We start from the raw sequence: 20,082 nt of genomic DNA, 5'->3' as shown, positions 1-20,082 counted from the left end.
AAGCACAATGGTGTATTGTAATGTGTGTAGACAACCTCCCCTTCAGGCCCTCTCCACTGCCTGGGCAAAGATTAGGGTCACTGAAATATGAACAATGCCTTTTTTATAGCTAGGCTTGTGAGTCTAAAAACCATACTTAAAAGCTCAGTCGTGCAAGCTTGGTAGAAAAGGTGCTCATAATTTTTGTTCCAGTCAGGTAGAAGCATTTAAATGTGTGATTAAAGCGAAAGCTTCAAGGTTTTCTAACTTAGAGTCAAAGTGGAAGAGTTTGATGCTTAACGTCTTGGATGGCTTGATTTGAGAAAGCTTAATCCACCCAACTCTGAACTTCAGCTCAAACCACAGATGCATGAAATTCTCCCTGCAGGGCATCCCAGCCTAGAATGGGCCAAGAGCTGAAATGAAACTACCTGTGCAATACATGTTCTATATGGGTTTTTTTGTTAAATAATTTGTGAAATAATATGTGGAAATGTGTCTCAGTCTTCTTAGTAAAATCATTTCAGTGAAATCATTTGTTTGCAGTTAACTTAATGTTCAATATCTCCAGAAGAAGGTAAAATCTAAACCTGTCTATATTTCTGATAGCACAAAACAACAACAACCAGAACAAAAAATAAAAAGTGCAGCTTCAGTTTGGTAGTAGGAGAATCTTAAATACTATGGTTTCCTACATACAGTTCAAAATGTTTCATTATTTATTTAGTTATAAACTAGATTGATTTATTTGTATCTCTCTCTCTTTCTCACACACACATAGCCCAGTGATTCAGGAGACACTCTTGGAGCAGTTGAGGTTAATATCTCCAAGCAGCAATAGGTAATGAACAAATAAGGAAAAAAATATTTCCTCATAACACTTCTGGAAGTTTCACTACATAGTCACAGGGAAATAAACACCTGTATTAGCTATAGGCTCATCTTAACTTCACTTTAATAAAATGCAACTGTGTCATTTGTAGGCTGCTCCAGTGTAATTAACTGCACCAGCCCTGAACAAAGAGCAATTTTAATTTTTAATAGAATTGCCTTTCTTAATTTTTTAGGCCTTAGGGAAGTATTTTCATGAGCTCAACTTTTTGCCTTGTATGATTTATTTTACTTGTTTGTTGTACACAGTTTTCCTGTAGCTTCCGCCTCGCTCCCCACCATCCCTCTTGTGATTCAGGAGCATTGATTTTCTTTAACACTTGAAAACACAGAGGGTTTTTAATGACTGAGCTCTGCTTCAAAGCCTTTTGAAATCAGCTAAAAGATTCCCAGTAGCTTCAGTGGCTTCTGCATAAGACCTATAGGTCTGTTGCCATTTCCTTCCCCTACTGATAGCTGCCCATCACAGGAAATGCATGCTTAGCACTTGCTGGATGAACTCATGTTACTGTGTAGTGCTCGTAAGTTTACTTCCATCTCTCACTAACCAATAACTGTGCAAATGGTACAGGCCACCCTATCATGATGACAGGCCATATTGGAAACCCCCCCCAAGTGGAGAGGACAGCAATTTACGATATATCCAAGAACAGAACCAGAAGAATTTAGGAGGAGTCCAGAGTGTGGTGTACCAAGATAAACTCATGACGACTCTCTGAAAAACAGTCATCGTCATTTCATCTGCCATCTTAGACGATCATTGCATTCCATGGTCCTTGTCTGTCTGCAGTACGTTCGGCGTGTATTGTGCGTAACGTGTGTGTCTTTGTATGTACATCCATCCTTGTTGAGTGTTCATGGACATTCTTGGAAAAAGTATTTTCCATATCTTTGTAAAAAAGTCTTGAAAAACCTTTTGTGAAAGCTGGTAAGAATTTTCAGTGCCCCAAGACCAGAAATATTTCTGGGGATTTACATTGTACCATACTTTGGAGTCTGTGACCCTCTGCCTGCTGTTGAAGATCAGCCGTTTGTGCCTTAGGTCTTCTAATTGCCTAGTTTCTTTTGAGTCAAGTTAAGAGGTGAAGTTGGAGAAACTTCGGTTTTTAGCTGATGTGCAAATAGGAGATTGGAGGGAGAAAAAAAAACAGAATTCACACTGGCAAACAAAATGGCTTGTGGACCGCCAAGAAAGGGAGCCTACTGAATTAGTCATAGGTTTGAGTGTAATTTGTTTTTAATGTTTGTGTTCTGCAGCAAAAATGGAGGTGCTTGCCTAACTTTGAAAACAAGTATAGGGAAAGAACACTAATAAACTTCGTGGAGTACATGTATTCCTCTTGACATACCGATTATATTGATAGCATCCCCCAAAACCATACCTGCTGCTATAAAGGCAAGAATGGTAAAAATGAATCCTTGCTAAAAGGGTGCTGCTGTCTTCTTATTTTTAATGTGATTATGGAAGTGAACTATACAATCGCATGAAACTACCTACTGATAACTGTTCTCTGAGTGGATTCAAAAACACAGCTCATGATCAGTACACTGCAAGATGAGGACAATCCCGTGAAATAGCTCTGTTTTTTTAAGTTAGACATTTGCAAAGTTAAATGAATATTTTACAAACCTAGGTGTTTAAATGGGCTTGGCTGATATTTTGATCACTTGCCGATTTATTTTTTTTAAGCTGGAAATCCTAGTGCCATCTTCATTCATACATTTGTTTTAATTAGGCCTTACGTCTGCGGTCTCTCTGAAGTTGTTCAAATGAATGAATCTTCATCTGGGATATTTTAAAAATGAAGTCGTTTCTAACTTGATTTTTATAAATACACATTTATAAACAGCTATAACCATGAATTTTTTCAGAGCAAATTTGATAGTGTATAACTTTTTGTGAAATATATTTGTTTACAAATGCTATCTTTTAATATTTGTTTTGATCTTTTCTGTATGTGCTAAGTACAAATAAAAATTTTCGATCTTCTTATTCTGGTTATGATGTGTTATTTATTTTTGGAAGGCTTTGGGGGAGGGTGGATAGATATGATACACCTTGTACCTGTTTTGCCTTGGAATTAATTACTAATGCTTTGCTGGATCAACATTTTCAGTGCAATCTGTAGAAGGGGGAAAACAATAAAGCAATTGTGCACTGAGATGTGAAAATGCCAGATTAAGAGTGAGGTGGGTAATCACAGATGCTGACCAGTTTCCCCAGGCTAGTCTTTCTCTATTTCAACTGCATTTTGTTTGAGAAAGGAAGAAAGGAAATCTTAGTTGTATCCATTGGAACAAGAGCCTAGTTTAGCTGCTGCTCTTAATGCCCTCCGGTTGAGGTTTTTTTTAATACTGACGTTAAAGTGGAGTATTGTTGCTTCATGGTTCACACACCTACATTCATAATGTAGTATGGTTCTTGTATAACTTCACTGGCCGTTGTGTGGTTTGTAGTCAGTGTTCTTCCTCATCGCTTGTTGTTATCTGTGGTTTGGTTTATTGCTGAAGGTGCACCAAATGAGGGATCTCCCTGACAGATGGCAAGAAAAAGACAACACAAGGCCTAACTGGTCCTTATGTGTTAAAATGTCTCGTGTAGGAGGTCTGTGCATGGGTGAAGAACAGCCTGTGGGACTTGTGTGTTCTGCAGCTGGTTGCTTACCACCTCAAGGGAAGCACTTGTCACTGTGCTGCTCTGGAGAAGCAGCTCATACACTCTGCACTCCCCTTTCTCTTTTTCATCTCCCATCTTCCTTGCTGTCTGCAGATATCTGTACCAGCAAAGTCACCAAACGATCAGATAGGTAAGAGATCAACTGCTCTGTCTTTCCTTCCTCCAGTCTTAGTTGGCTTCTTGTAGTAAATGGTCTGGGATACAGTTGGGAAGAGAAATCATTTCTACCTGTTTCCTTTCTGAGCCCGGCACTGCTCTGACTCACCTGTGCACCTCAACAAAGATGGACTCAAGTGCCCCTGCATTGAACTAGGTAGTACAATAAGTTGCTTTAAAATGAAAAGCACTTCTGCCCCCCCTCCCCACCCAAAATTAGCAAACTTGTGTAGATTTATAACAAATGACTGATACAGGCCTTGTAATGTTAGGAATACAATTTATTGTTTGAAGCAACACAAAACACTGCAAGTGAAAACCAAATTACATGGGGAGAGAGGAGGAAAGTGGAGAATGTTTGGTTAACTGAGTTGTTAAATGTAGTAGCACCTTTTGTTTAAAAAATTAATGGGAAAGTTGTGGTGATATAAACCAATACTACATCCTATATCCATGCTGCTACAGGAAGCCACTGGTAGTTTTTAGATGCACAAGTCAGTACAGGGCCTTGATAGCCCTGGTATGTGAGTGTTTATACATTGTGTTGGATTATTTTAACTAGGACTTCCTCATGGGGAAGTGACACACGATTTTTACCAAAGAGTGTGTTATACAATCATTCTAGGTACAGAGAAAGCAACACATTTTGAGTGTGTTCTAAATATAGAGGAAAGTTTAAAAAAAACCCTTGCAAACTGCCCGGAGGAGGTGCCACCTTCTGAATCCAAATGAAGCATGTTCTTAGGAGTACCTGTTGAAATCTGTGTTTAACTTTCCCCACCCTGTTCTGATTAATTGTGCAAGTCTAAAATCTTGTTTTTACATCTCCAACATACACTTAGAAACTCTTCTGAAGTCTGAGTACAGGTGGTAAACACTATCCTTGTGTCAGTCTGGGGGGAGGCAGGGGCCATGTATGTGAGTGTACAGCACTAGGCATCTGAGAAATTACACCAAAAGTCCAGCCTGTAATCAGCTGCTTTCTTCCACACACTGAAGAATTGCATGGTAGGTTGGCTGAGGGTACCTTCTGATCATCTCTCTGCATATGTTCCTCCCGCTTTTGATGAAGTTGGAAACCCAGTTCTGCCCCAGCAGAGCACAGGCCTGGCTTTCCACTCTTTGTATTTGGATTTGCAGGGGGGTTACTTTTGCCCTGTAATAACTCTGTAATCTTGTGTCCTCTTCCCCCAGAAGTGGTGGGGGAATCAAAAAACTGTTGATATGACATCTGTAACTTGAGCTGAAACACGTCGCTCTTCAGCCCCAGCCAGGCCCTGGCGTGTGAAGTAATGACTAATATTGAATACTGAAATATGATGCTGAAATACAATGCTGAAAGTCTTGGCACTTTTGGTAAATTCTTTTAGTGTGGGATTTTTCTTTAAACTTTCATTTTCAGCTATTTTCCTCTAGCTGATGTGAGTCACAGGCAAAGTGAACAAAAGGATCCAGTTTTATAATGCATTTCCAAAGCTGGCAGTTGGGGGTTTGCACGCTTGAGGAAAAGAATCTACAAGTCCTTCCAGTGAAGCCATGTGCAAATTCACCAAAAGGAGGATTGCTTTCTCACATGGTGGATGGAAACAAAGCATGTGTTGTGACCTTGTGATTTAAAATGTTATTTTTCCTTCCTTCTGGATGAGTGTTACAGAAGATGTTTCTTCAGCCTGATGAGAAAGAGTGTTAGAGCTTGCGGAAAAATTTGAAAATGGAACTTCAGCTGCTGGCAAGGAATGAGCTGTGGAATGTCTAAATCAGGAAAAAAAATTAAATTGAGTATATAATTTGCTTCTTAGGCATCATAGTTGACTAGATGGAGCCCTCTGAGGGGGAGGAGGAAGATGGTTCAGTGCCACAATCATCTCTTCAGAGGAGGTTTTCAGACAATTGTTCCAGTTTGTGTACCAAGCAGTCAGGCTACTATTACCTAGCTCAAAGGAGAAAAGTTTCACTGCACATCCATCCAACCTGATGCATCCAACCAGACCTCTGGGAAGACTGTTGGTGATGAGTGGTTTTCCTCTTATGCTGCAAAGGAGAACCAAGGAAAGCAGACTTGTAGGGGAGGACTGTCATTGCAGAACTGCTAATGGTAGCCAAAGAGATTGGTTGAGCCAGAGCCACTACAGACCAACTGGTATTAATGAACATAAAATAGGAACTCTTATTTTTTTTTAAATTTACCTCAGACTGTGTGTGTTGCACTTTGTAAAGTGACTGATCCACTGGAACCCTAGCTCCTTTTGTTGACTGTGCTAGCCAAGAATCATTTTTGAGAGACGGCTTGAATTCACTGCTGGTCAAGGCTCTACACCCCCTAACCAAACTTGTGCTACAGTGTGAGGATCAAGATTTCAAAACATCTCAGAATAAGTACTATTTCCTACTTTCCAGTCAAACTGCAAATGCTTGCAAGAACACTTTTAGGCATGCCCCCAAGTTTTAGTGTTGAAGGACCTACAGGAAAATCAGCCCTCCTTTCTCAGCAGGCACCAGACACGTAGGAAGGTGCAGCTTTTGCACAAAAACAATAGTAGTCAAAGTAGATAAGAAAAAACCTAATTAAAAGGGACAGACCACACCTTTCTCTCTGTCTCCTGCATTGCCCAAGTACTTTGCAAAGCACTAGATGATAACGATGAAGACCTTGTTCAACTTCCCTTGTTTTCCATGTACATTGTACCTCGAAGTGACTAGCCAAACAGGCTTCCTTTCTGAGTGCATGTTCTGTTGCTCTTGTTGCAGCTGTGTCATAAAAAACAGATAAAAACTTGCTTCAGCTGGAGTTCCTCCCTCAATATGAGTCACTTTCCAGTAATAAAGCTTCTACAGACTAAATGCTGCTCTCAGGTACTTACTAATGACTGCTTCATGACTATCCTTTAAGAAAAACAATTTATTTTCGAACAGTTGGTTTTACAAGCAGTAATCTGAATTTAGTGTTAAAGTTCATATACCAAGCCTTTCTGTGCACTGTCCACTGCACACATTTGTAGGCCACTACAGAACATGCAAACATGTCTGTAATGACCTGCATATTGCATTTAATTTTGGCATGTAGTAATCTCCCGTTTTGAACTGGATGTTTAAAAAAATACAGTATCTGCCATCCAGTTTTGCTTAAGATGGTGATTTGTTTTTTCCAGATAGAATCTTGGCAAGCTTGGCACAAAGGGGAGATTGGTGGAGATGGGAAGTTCCATCAGCCTGCTGGCTTAGACCCAGTGTTCCTTCTTCATTTTGTGTTTCTGGTATAATGGCTTTCTCTGACTCTGTGTGAGATTCCTTTCGGTTTGCTGGTGTCTTATCTCCTGTGATCTGTTGCATGTATCTTTTCAAAAGAAAACAAATTTGTTTTCTTTCTGGCAGAACGAGCATTCATGATGCTTTCAGTCGTCATAACTTCTGAGAACTGAGGAATCTCCTAATTGAAAAATAAGATAAATGTTGAACTAAGGCTATTGGAGAACTGTTGGAAATGCCCCTAGGGCTCTTTTCAAATTGCCACTACAATTACGTTTCCACTTCTGACGTTTTTGGACTTCTTATCTTCTAAGTTTGTCATATGCTTGTTTTTTATGTTTCAATTTCCTTTTCCTAGTTGTAGTATGATCTTTAGTTTTAAACTATCAAACAGTTGAACCTGCAGCTGATCATATCAAGTATGAAGATGAATTAAGAAATAACAGATATTTCAATTAGGAACAGTTAAGAAAACTGGTAGTTCCTGGTTTAGTGGTGTTGTATGTTGAAAGATTATAAAAAATAGTAATTTTTACCCTAAATGAGAAAATGAAAAACAACCTTTACTCCCTGTATCCTGAAGAAAATAAAAGAAGTAGCCACCCCTAATTAATAGTAGGAAGTACTGATCTAATGCAATTTAAACTCCAGATTATAAGCTGCTGTAATTACAGTTGCAATGGTTTACCTGCCATTAGCAATTCCTGCAACTTTGAGAACCTTGGAGAAGCAGAAATACAAAACATTAGCGTGTACTCTCTGTGTAATGCCATAGCAATGAACTCAAGTAGCTGTGTTTGTTTTCCTCTGAGGGGGCCAGGCCTCTGAATTGTGAGAACTTGTTGCCAGGCAGCAGGAGCCATCTTGGTGTCCCTGAGCTGAGCCTTTCTCATCAGTAGGAGTGTAGGAGTCAGACAGGAAAGAAGGAAGAGCTCAAACAAACAAACAAAAAATATATAAGGACCAGGGAATGCTCAAGTAGAGGGTTTAGGAGAAACAGAGCTTTACAGTGGAACTTGCAATGGGAGGAACTGGAAAAGAAATCAATGAAGTCTGCTAGAGACTGTGGAAAGTGAGAAGAGGAATGAAAAAGGCAAGGGAGCTTTGAGACTTCGGCATCTGTGTCTTCAGCACCTGGAGCTCACAGAATCCATAAGCAAGGCTGATTTGAAGCCAGTCTTCAAGAACTTGAGTGTAAAACTGTATGCTGCCTCTATATCAAAATGTTGAGCCCAGCGGGGTTCCATTTGTTGTAACTCATTTTCAGATTCTACTGTTGTATTTTAATGTGTCTCCCTCATTCCCATTTCTGACTTAAAAAACAAGTCCAAAAATTGCTTTTAAGGTAAAATTAACAGTTTGTTTCTGTAATTCAGAGCTGCTGCCCAACTGTTGCAGTGACAGATTGTAAGTTTGTAAATAAGACTTTCCTGTGCCGAGTGATTGATTTTGTGTTACTTTTACCTGTTAATACCTGTTAATACTGTCTTCTGAGCAACTAAGTGAAATATTCTCTTCTGCCATGATAGTTACTACTTGCTGTACACTGGACCTATTACCGGTAACGTGTTAAAAGGCAACCTGTAAGCTAAACAGAAATAATTTCTGTGGCAGTGGTGTCAGGTATGTACACACTGGGCTTTAAAGCTGGGGCAAGTTCGTGAAAATTCTGAAGACTCTCTACAACTACCTGGAAGGAGGTTGTAGTGAGGTGGGTGTTGGCCTCCTCTCCCTAGTGCCCAGTGATAGGACAAGAGGAAATGGGGTCAAGTTGTGCCAGGGGAGGTTCAGATTGGATATCAGAAAAAAAATCTTCACAGAAAGAGTGGTGAGACATTGGAGCAGGCTGCCCAGGGAGGTGGTGGAGGCACCATCCCTGGAGGTGTTAAAAACTGATGACTCTATGATTCTGTATTTCTTGTTAGGGCATTAGCAACATTGAGAATCTGAATATTTTAGATGCATGAAACTTCTACATTTTGATTAATTTCTTTTAAAAACACATGTTGCTTTCAAGGAATTTCAGGTTTTTAGGGACAGAGACAGAGAGGAGATTTTGTAAGATAGGAACATACTGCTAAGGGAAAACAAATCCAGTGAATTTCCTTTAAGGCTAAAGTGATTTCACCTTCCTAATCTGCTAGATATGAGATTGCTGTAATTCCAGGTTTCTGAGCCCAACCTGTAGAGATGCTGAGCCTGTGTTCCAGATAGATCACATATTCAGCCAGCCATGCAGAGCAAAAGAGGTGGAAAGCAGTGCCTTTACCAGCACTTGCTGGCACAGGCAGCAGCACACAAACATGGTGCATCACAGAGAACTCAATCCTGTATGCATACACCCCCACAGAAAGCAGGACTACAGTTAAGAAGATGGCCTAGACTGCAGTGATCAGGGCTTGAACAGCCAAGCATACTGACCAGCGGCTTGCTTCATGTGGCTGCTCCCTTTTCTCCCCCTCCACTCCAATGTCCCATGTTTCTTCTTCCCTGATGCATGCAGATTGTCCCATTCCCTTCCCTTGTCTCCTCTCAGTTACCCCTGATTTTCCCTTGCATTGCTCCCAGTTTTGCTAAGCCCACACTCAGATTTCCCAAGGCTACTTAGGAGTTTTGACCTTAGATGGTATTACGGGTATGGTTTCCTAGGCAGCGCTGGCCTTGCAAGGTTGTTCTGATCAAGAAGTTCCTGATACTCCCCTTCAGTGCTCTGTGAAGTTTAGCCATTTCTCATGCATTTCCCTTAGCTACCTGTGAAATCCAGCAATCCTTCAGGGCACACTGTAACATTTGTTAGCTGCTTTCATCACTCATGTCCAGCGATTTCTTCTGTCGCATTCCATGGCTTCTCATGTTCTCTGTTAGCCAAGCCTCAGGCCTGTCGCTGCCTCCCTGTCTCCGTGCTTTTGCAGGTATGTGATACTGAGGAAGGGAGGGAAAGACAGGCATGTGCTTAGCTCAGAGGAGCTGAGTTATTTAATAGGCTACATGGTGGAAAAGGCTGTAGCATGGGTTAGCAACCCAAGATCAGCTGCAGGGATGTCTCGGAGATGTCAAGAGAGATGTTCATCTCCTGGTTTTGCTTCTGTTTTGACCTGAGTTAGCTTGCTTTAATTAGCCACCCCATGTTGTTTTATTTCCCCAGGCCAGGCATACATTGTCTGCCTGTTACTGAAAGGGGAAGACAGCATTGAGTTGGGGGAGGATTTCATCTGTCTTAGAAAATTTTGCATCTGCTTTTCAGAGTTTTTCTCATCTGCAAGGACATCTGAGACATGATTTTTTTGACAGGTGATTAAATACCATTAGCTATTGTTATCATTAATTAAAAACATTTGTAAAAGAAAAGCAAGTTGAGTTCCCCAGTGGGCGTATTTTGCATGACAGTTTTGCAAGGCAGTATTTTTTTAATGATCTTTATGTAGATAAGGTGAAATCTGTGAGGACATTGGCTTTGTCGAGTTGAGATTTGTTTCTTGGTATTTTATTAGAACATGCTTTGCCGCAGGCTCTGTTCTTGTGGAGAATTTCAGATTACTCCTGCTTCAAAACTTAGTTCAGCATCTTTTAATGCAGGAAGCTGCTATGTACACTTTCATCTCCTACAGGAGAAATTCTCTCCACTCCCATCACCATTTCTGAACACCCACTTCCCCATCACCATTTTCTCCTTCCTTCCAAAGTTGGTTTGTCGGGCTGGGAGAAGGCTGCTGGCTGCCCACTCAAAGTCTTTTGCTTCAGTTCAATTGTTCTGACCATTAATTGATACTCAAGCAGAATAACACCTTTTAATCCCCCTGTTTCCTCTTCATTTCTGTCCACAGGGAAATTTCCAGAATATGCAAAATCCCTAGCCTTTCTGTGCCACTTTACATGCTCTAGCATCACAAGGGGTGTGTGAGATTCTAAAAGTGATTAAAGCAAGTTTGGCTAAAAATTCAGTTGGGTATATTTAGTGTTTGGGGTTTTTTTACTTCCTTTGAAGGACGGGAAGGGAATAACCCCAGTGTCTTCCTAGTTTGGGTTCTGGGGTTGTTTGGTTGTTTTTTTCCTAAAGGGAGAGACTAAGCCCAAAAAATGAGTGTTTGGCTTAATGTAGCTGTTAAGTCTCATATCCCCAGCTGCCACACCGAAGCTTCAAGCTCAGTGGCTGCTTTCATTAGACTTCTGAGAGTCTCCCCTCCATGCATACACATGTACACACATACATGTTAACAAACACATTAATGGTTACACTGAGAGCCATTTGGGAGCACATCTAAAGCCCACTTCTATATTGGAAAAGGTCTTGCTACAATATGGTGATGGTTGAAATGTCTCCTACTAGGTAGTGAAGTGGTTGTGGGAGCCTCTCAACACATTCAGGACAAAGCCTGCAGTGTGGATTTGAGCTGCTGAAAGCTGCAGGAATCACCTCTGGGCTTGCTTTGAGCTGGGGATGGGGAAGGTTTGCTCTAGAGATGTTTGTGCCAAGTTTGAAGATTTTTAAATGTATGAAAATTGCAGTGTTTTGGTGCATAAGCAGTGTTCAAAGCGAAGAATAAGGGTGGGTGTGGTAATAGTTGAAGGTGTTTTATCACAACCAGACCTAGAAGCCTGGGATTTTTTTTAAACCACTGTTCAGCTATAGCAGGGAAGGTCTAAACTCAGTGCAGAGTCATCCAAGAGGCATGATAGTTTGAGCCTGCTTTCTGTTATTGCCCCCTAAGGAGGGCAGAGAAGAGAGCCCCCCACTATTTGGACTCCAAGTATAACTTCAGACAGATGGGAGATGCCTATAGGAAGAGTGTGGAAGAAGGGGACATGCAGAGGGTGCAGGAATGAGCCTGTTCCGGGACACAGGTGAAAGATGTTTATGCAGGTCTACATGGTTATGTCCTACAGGAGATTGAGGGTGGCAGCTGGGAAGATGGCACAGAAAGGTGATGACTTTTTAAAAAAAATCTCTTGTCACTCAAAGGTTACACCAAAATGGGAAGTCCTCCAACACCAGGCCTGTAACAGATGAGAGAAAAGTCCTGAACAGGTTATGATGTTAGCATATGAGAAGGTTTAGGATGCAGCTCAGGAGGCATGACAGTGTGTTTGTGCTGTTAGGTAGGAGTAACCTGCTTCACAGCTGAGGCTGGGGGAGGTGGGAACCTGGCCAGTTTAGGAAAGGATCTGCTATTCTTGACGATCAGAAGTTGAACATGAGTCAACATGATTTAGGAAAAAGCAAATGTCACATTCCAGTGTATAAACAGGAGTAGATGGTTGCATAGGAAGCAGCTGTAGCTTGTTGAGAAAACTACACAGGGAAATAACAGAGAAAAAAAAGAAGAAACCTGGAGGACAGCCAATTGACTATTGAAAGGTAAAACGAAGGTGTAATGTTGACATACTAAGAGGGCCAAAAGGCAAATACAAGAGACAGGATGAAAAAATGGATGCCTGTCCATGTACACACCTTGTCTGAGAGCATTACTTGATGCCTGGGGAGCAAGTACGAAAATGTGGACATGGTCATAAAGTTGCTTCAGTGAAGGCTGTGATTTATTTGCATCAATGGGTTGGAAAGGATGCATGAGCACATTATCTATGCAGGTACATCAGACAGAAACACAGAATAGAAAGAAAATTGAATGGCAGAAAGATGTATCAAGGGGAAAAATCTTGAGCCTGTAGATTTAAGACAATGGAAGAACAGAAAAATAAGTGGAAAATAGATGTGACATCACTGCCAAATAATGATGCCACCTTGAAAAAAATACACTAGGATATCCAACGTGCCCCTAAAAATTATAAAGTGAAAGGTATGCAGAAGAGAGATTTGGACTGCTAATATTGGTTTGGGGGTACTGTCAACTATTTTAGAAGATTGGCTGTGGGGCTGCTGCAAGCCCTGTTGTTTATGGTTTGTCACTAACTGTCAGACTAGTAGGGAATTGATGCAGAACTCTTGGGAGGAAAGGAGGGAGGGAAAGTCTTCCTCACTCTAACCCCCTATATCCATCAGAAGTGCAAGAGTTGACTGGCCACAGAGATGTGTGTCCATTGCTATTAGCCCTGGAAGAGTGCAGGTGACCGTGTCCTTTTTATTGGGCCAGCACTTTCAGTATGGGTTTCACATCAGACTGCACTGCCTGGGAACTGGCATCCTGACTGGAGCTTTGTGGCATACTGTCTTCAAGGATTTCGGTGCACACCTGAGCACCAGCTTTGAATGAATGGTCTCTCTGCATTTTAAATGGCATGAGCACTTGTCTCTGAACAGTCTAGAAATACACGTAGAAAACTTGTTGCATGTTTGTCCTCATGCCAGAGGAGTTTTGGCTCATTCAGGTGCTCAGGTCATTCCCATTTTAGCATGGAAGCTACCTCATGTCCATAGCAACGTGAGGACTCAATATAAGGATTTGGTGTGATTTCATTCATTTTGAAAAGACCAGTCAAAAATCTGCTAAAACTGTCAGCCAGCAGGTTGAAATGAAAGCAACTCCCAAACACATTGGGGTTTTGTGTTTTGAAAAAAAAAATTGAATCATAGACTGAAAAAAAGGATACGTTGAGGCTTCAGCCCAATCTTATTTCCAATAAGGGTTTTAACTGTGTGCACAAAACCAGCTGTCCTCTCAGTCAAAAAAATGTCACTTTGATCCAAGGAGCTTGAAGGAAGAGTGCAGGAGAGCTGTTACAATTAGTGTGCAATCTCATTAGCCTGTACCATTTTCCCCCAGTAGGCACTTGCTTTATTTGATTATCACAGTGAAGATATAGTGCAGTTTCAAAAGGCAGACCAGTCCTGGATTATCTGAGCTCACCAAAGCTGTCCCCTGTGGATCAGACCCCTATTTGTATTGTTTCCTTAAGGCAAGAAAGGCATCAGAACTGCCTTTATTGGCAGTCGGCGCTACGTGCTGGGAACCTGCCAAGATTAATACACGCAACATTCTCCTCCTCACCTCCTGCTTTCAGAAGTAACCAGCATAAAAGTGTTATTCAATTACTACCCAGTCAGAAACCTCATGTTGTCAGAAGTTGTTAGTAAGAAGACTGATTATTAATGATGTAGTGAGTTGCATGCTTTAGCATGTCTGTGGAAATGATACAGATGTGTGTTTATTTGTTTGGTTAATTTTGCTGTGAATCAGTAAGTAAGCTGCAGAGAACATAAGTAGCAAGTAGTTAGGTATAATTTATTCATTGTTCCTTTAATTATTCTGTTTGTCTTTATTCCATATTGTCAGGTTTTCAGCTGCTGTTGGTAATAAAGGCAAACTAAAAACCCAGCTGAAGATACAATTTTTTTACCATTTTTCAAACAGGCAGGGGATTCATCTTTTCTTGGAAGGACCTGATTTATTGCAACTACTGTCTAATGCAATACTGCAGAATAAGTTAAAACCTTATTAAAATTTTAAGTGCTCCTTTGAGGAAAGTACATTCAAGTCATTTGCGATATCTATGTAGAGTTATCTCAGTCTTTTTTGTTTGCTGCCATGGAGAGAAAATATAATTTCTATAAATTTGTTGTAATTACAAGCAATAAACTTGAAACAGCATCAGTTAACTATTGAAGAAAATCAACAGTGTCATTTGACACCTCTAAGTTAGAGATGATGAATTAAAATTTCAGTGTGTCTCCATTTCTCCATATGTTGTAGACTGACAACAGTTAATCTCCTAACTAAACATATGCAAAAAAAATTTCCCAGTTAGTTTACCAGCACAGGTATGATTGATTTTTGACCAAGTGCTATTTTGTATGTTGTTACTGGTGAAAACTTTTCTTTCCAGTGTGATCTTTCTCAATTTTTTCCAAAGTCACAAATATTTCATAGAGCTGTTTTGCACTGTAAATTTGGAGACCCTAATTTTCTAGGGAATGTGATGTTGTTCTGGGACTGTTCCTTGATCTGCTCTTCTGACAGTTTTACTTCAAAGGAGTTACTTTTTGCTGCTTGAGCACTTTCCTATCCCAGATGAAGTTGCAAATTCCTGCAGGACAAAATTCAGTGTTTTTGAGAATCACATTCTATAAGCCAGTCAGAATTGGACTTGGCATAAGAGTCTATCAGAGATTGTGTAGTGTGTAAAATAAAAAAATAATTCTGATATTAAAGTCATGCCAAACAGACAGAGGCATTCTTTTTCCTCACCTTATGAGTCTCCTGTTAACATAAAACTGTAAAGATTTGAGATGCACCTCATTTTTAAAAAATTATATACAAAAAAGCTGTTCATTTTTTCCCAGTAAGGTTTTCACTCTGTCTCTCCAGAACTACAATTTCTCGTACTGTTTACCACTCTAATTCAAAATGAATTTATTTTGTAGCTATCCCTTGAACAACAGTGATCTGCATCAGTTCAACATTGAGGAGAATGGTGGAACACCATATACCACAAAAATGCCTCCAAGGCACCACCACCACCACCGTCATCACCACCACCACGCGAATTACGGCGCTCTTGCACCTGACAGCAAAGATATTGTTCCTGGAGTTCTAAACCCAAACAGTAAGTCCACAGCAGTAAATGTTATTTCAGTAACTGTGCTGCTTTCAGACTTGTGTCTGGCAAGGAAGGAAAGGAAAGGGAAAAGGAAAAGGAAAAGGAAAAGGAAAAGGAAAAGGAAAAGGAAAAGGAAAAGGAAAAGGAAAAGGAAAAGGAAACATCATGCATTTCAGTTTTTCACCTTGAAGAATATCCTTCCTGTTATATTATTTGCTAGCTTTGTAGTATGTGCACGAGACCAGATTTACAGTTTCCTGGCTTTGCTGTGGGTTTGCAGGATTTGGTGTTAGATTGCTGATCCATAGCTTAACAAAATACCCAGTTAGTCACAGATACCGAGTCTCTAGCCCCTTGGCACAGGGTATTTTTTCACTGTTAGTATTTATTTGCATAGTTTCACAAACCTATCCTCATCCACCTTTGTTTTTTGCTGATCTGCCCAGCTGGCCTTCAGCCGTCGTCATTTGGATCTGACTCTTGCTTTCATGTCTGGGCACAAACAGCAGAAATTTTGGAGCACTGGACAAGCAGCATCTTGCTGTCAGTGTGGGTAATGGGAACAATTCCTGCTCTGCCCCAGTGACCATAACTGGAGTATGTGCACTTACTCAGTGGAGAAATTCTTGACATAGAGAAAACAAAAAAGTAGAGAAATTTGTCTGTTGCCAATGCAACCTTGGGGAATTTAGGTGTAAGTCTCTGCTGCTGAACATATATGGGCTTTTTTAAGTGTACACAGCTCAGCCAAATGTCTGAAGGTTTACAAAGGAACTGGAAGAGAACATCCCTGCCATTGAGTGAGTCTACTTCTTGCCCTCCAAATTTATAATCTCTGTACTCTACAGTGTGTGAGATGCTGAAGCAGTGTAAGAATTTGAGGAGATGGGCAAAACAAAGTATGATCTGTTATTTTCCTTGCCGGTAGAGGATGGTAAGTTCTTCCTTTGCCCAGTTTTTGCCTTTATAATTGTAAATCACCCAGAGATGGGCATCCATTACGGAAACTTTAAGTCTTTCAAATTCCTGAAACCAGGATGCCAGGTGACCTTGACTGTAGGCTGTCCAACCTCAGCCGCAATGCACAAGTATTTTAATCAGACTTTGTTTCAGCAACCCAGAAACATTTTCTTTCACAAGGAGAGGGAAGTAACGGTTTTTAGGAGGGAGGTTCAAGAAATAAAATGCAAGATGTTTAAGGAAGGCATCCTTAGCAGCAATTTGAATTGCTTGCTGGGGCTTTCAGTGAAAAGGGGTGTTGGCAAGGGGGAGCTGGAAGCCTCGCTGGGCTGTCAGCCTGGTGCTGCAGGATGTAGTGACCGTTCTGGGGGTGTGCCAACCTGTGTTTTTCTTTCCCAAATTAAGAGTTGAAGCATGGCAGGACATTCAGTCAGAGCCAGCTGCACTGCTGCTGAGTGTCCCGGCCCCGAGGGCACTGCTGGCCCTGCAGCCTCTCTGCCCTGCCCAGGGGTTCCCCCTTGTCCTGCCCACAGCCCAGGATCTCATGTCATTCCCCCGAGGCCTCAGCTTCTGCCCCAGGAATGCTGCAGCAGAGCTCCAGCTTGGCGGGGCTGCTGAGCCCAGCCCTCCCAGAGAGCAGAAGGGGATTAAAGAAACAACAGCAAAGAAACACAGTACAGGGAGTTTATTCCAGCTCTGTGCCTCCTCTTAGGCTGTGCAGCTTTCCTACTCCTACTTTTTTGAGGAAAAAAAAAAACCAAACCAAACCAACAAACCAAACAACAACTTAGAAAAAGCTTTAAAAACCATAAGAACAAACGTAAGGAACAATTGTGTTTGTGCCCCTACCTGTGAGATGAAATACTGGGCCCAGGAGGCTGCATCCCCTCAGGTGTGGGGAGGGTGAGCTCTCTCCCCTATCCCCACACCCCTCACGGGGCACAGGCTCCCCGGCCCGTCTGGCAATTGTAGTGCTCTGAAGGGGACTTTGACAGCCAAGAGATGCTTGTAGCCCCCATTCCTGGAGATAGATGTACCTTTCTCTTTTGTCTGCTTAAGGCTGGTTCACATTAGCTGCTTGATTAGACAAAGGAGAGTTGGTGCTGGTTCCTGACATGGCCTAGAGCCAGTAGTGCCAAATGCCAATTTCCCTGATCCCCTGAGGGAGCAGAAAGGGACAGGGGCAGCTCTGAGGGGAAGCTGTGGTGTGGGCACACCAGCCAGCCCAGCTGAGCTGTTGAGGTGGCTGTACATGGCGTGTGCTGGCTTAACACAGGTGTGCTGCCCACAGCAACCCATCTCTGATCCCCTGAGGAGACATCTACCCATGCAGAAAATGGGGTGGATTTCCTTGAGTTGCTTTCCCTTGGAAGGCCAGTCCATTTTTAGACTTGGCATGTTTCCACCATTAGATCACTGAGGTATGGATAAGACTACTTCCCTTAGAACAGAGCCAAAGTTGCTCCTTTGCTGTTTGACAGGTCTGGGTGCCTTTTCAAGGCTGGTGCTCAGGGGGTTTGTTTTGGATTGGTTTGGTTTAAAAGGGTCCTTTTAAACACTGCTCAGGTTGTTTCAGCTAAGAAAGCCGTCTTGTGGACAGCCTTTGGAAGAGGCTCATAGTTCATGTGCTGAAGCCATGTCCAGTTGTCAGCTCCCCAGTACAAGAAAGACAAGGAATTACTGGAAAGAGCCCAGTGGGGGGGGGGGGGGAGGGGGGCGCGTTATGAAGGTGATCAGAGGACTGGAGCATCTGCCTTATGAGGAAAGGCTGAGAAACCCGGGTCTGTTTAGCGTGGAGAGGAGAAACCTGGCAGGGGATCTTATCAGTGCTTCTGAATATCTAACAAGTGGCTGCTAGGAGGATGGGAACAGATTTTTCAATCCTAGCAACAGGATGAGGAGCAACAGGCACAAACTGGAACACAAGAAGTTTATCTGAACATGAGGAAAAACTTACTTTGAGGGTGTCAGAGCATTGGAACAAACTGCCCAAAGAGGTGGTGGAGTCTCCTTCTCTGGAGATATTAAAAACCTGAATGCAATTCTGTGCAGCCCGCTCTAGGTGAACCTGCTCTAGCAGGGAGGTTTGACTAGGTGACCTCCAGAGGTCCCTTCCAACTCCTAGCATTCTGTGATTCTATGAAATGGTTAGGAGCATGCTGGCTGTCAGTCACTTATCTAGGATGGCACACACGACAGAGCTTGTGGGACAAGAAAATATCAGGCAGAGAGGAGACACAATCAGGCATCTGTGTCAGGAACCTGAGGACACAGGGGAGTCATGTCTGGCTCCAGGCCACATGGAAAGGCCACTACTGGTAAAGTGTTTCTAGGAAGTAAGTGGTCAATAACGTGGGGACACTCTCAGGGAAGAGTGTGCTTGTGACCAAAATATCTCAAGTGGAAATGCCTGGAGAGCCAAAAGATGTAATGCAGAGAATATGCTGTCCTAGTGGAAACTTCCCCGCAAGGCTGACGGAGATGAGGCTATGCACACCTGCATTTCAGTTTGGCTACTTTTTGTTTTTCAAAGGGACGATGGGTATTTTTTGACTTGTGCCAGTTCGAGTGGATTAATCTCTGAGTGCTGAGGTGGTTTTAAATTCATCTGAAGGAGAACATGGAATGAATCACCAATATGTACCCAGCATTGGATCAAGAGAGGGAGAAAGTGCCTGCCTTTCCTCTGCTTACATGTATTCTGATAAATGCCAAAATTCCAGCACAATTTGCAGGACATGGTCAGGAGAGAGAGAAACAACAGTATGCCCAGCCAAGGTTCCCTTTAAATACTAATGTATGTTTCTCAGCAAATCATAGCCTGGGATTTTTTTACAGAAAACAAACTCGGGCCAGACGTGCCTGATTTTTCACATTCCAAGTAATTTGTCTACTTCAATTACTGGAAGAAGTGAAATCCAGTGAAACAAATCTGACGTGTGTGTTTATGAAGGCAGTTCAGCAGAAGATATTGTTTTCCTTCATTCAGCCTGATTATTCTATTTGCAATGCTGCTCTTTGCCTCATAGCTAATGTACATGGATCACATTTTTTTATGAAGCAGATCTTCCCTCTGTGTATTCACAGAATCCCAGTCCCAAGGACCTCTGTATTCCAGAGTAGTTAGCCTTACAGTGCTGGCACCCCTCCACAGGTAGGATGAGCTGCTTGCTAAGCCTAACTGGCATGGCATAATCATGCATGAATTACCAGGTTCACATGGGCAGATCCACCAGCAGCACCTGGGGCTGTCACCAAAAGCAGATGCCCAGCAAGTATGCAATGTAGCTCGCAGAATTTTTATGATGGAAAATAATGAACGAGGGGATCCAGCTTGCCTCTTGAGCTCTGGGCTCAACTTGCAGGTTGTTACTGGAAAAAAGACATCCTTCATTCCTGGACTGCTCACTACAAAAGTCCTTGTACAACCCTGAGCACAGAATGGTGTAATACATTCTGAGTTTCAGGCTGAAAACAGTGCTTTGAAAAACCACAGTGCTGCCAGATCCTTTCTTGAAATAAAAACCTGGTTTTGCCAAGACTTAGTGCTGACTCAGGAAGTGAATGCCTTTTACAGGACTTCCATTTTTTGCCTGTTCAAAAAATCTGCATTCAAGGTTGAGTTACAAGGCTAAACTAACTAACTTGTTTTCTGGAGTTCTTGTTTAATTAAAAAAAAA

The 20,082-nt window shown here is 41.9% G+C and overlaps 1 protein-coding gene across 7 annotated transcripts in view; it reads left to right on the top strand.

Annotated features, from left to right (window-relative positions):
* Window positions 1–20,082, top strand: part of EPB41L4B (erythrocyte membrane protein band 4.1 like 4B) — a 183,477-nt gene that overhangs the window by 90,558 nt on the left and 72,837 nt on the right. For 6 of the 7 annotated variants that reach the window (XM_051609700.1, XM_051609698.1, XM_051609699.1 and 3 more), the window contains one exon: window positions 15,267–15,448. In XM_051609700.1, the coding sequence (XP_051465660.1) occupies window positions 15,267–15,448 (182 nt within the window). Of the gene's footprint in view, window positions 1–1,441; window positions 2,864–15,266; window positions 15,449–20,082 lie in introns of those variants that run through there. The other variant, XM_051609704.1, reaches the window with a different exon arrangement.

This window comes from Apus apus, chromosome 2 (genome assembly GCF_020740795.1).
Source record: "Apus apus isolate bApuApu2 chromosome 2, bApuApu2.pri.cur, whole genome shotgun sequence".
Lineage (NCBI taxonomy): Eukaryota > Metazoa > Chordata > Aves > Apodiformes > Apodidae > Apus > Apus apus.
The sequence above is the reverse complement of the archived record's forward strand: the minus strand, read 5'-3'. Positions and strand labels throughout refer to the sequence as shown.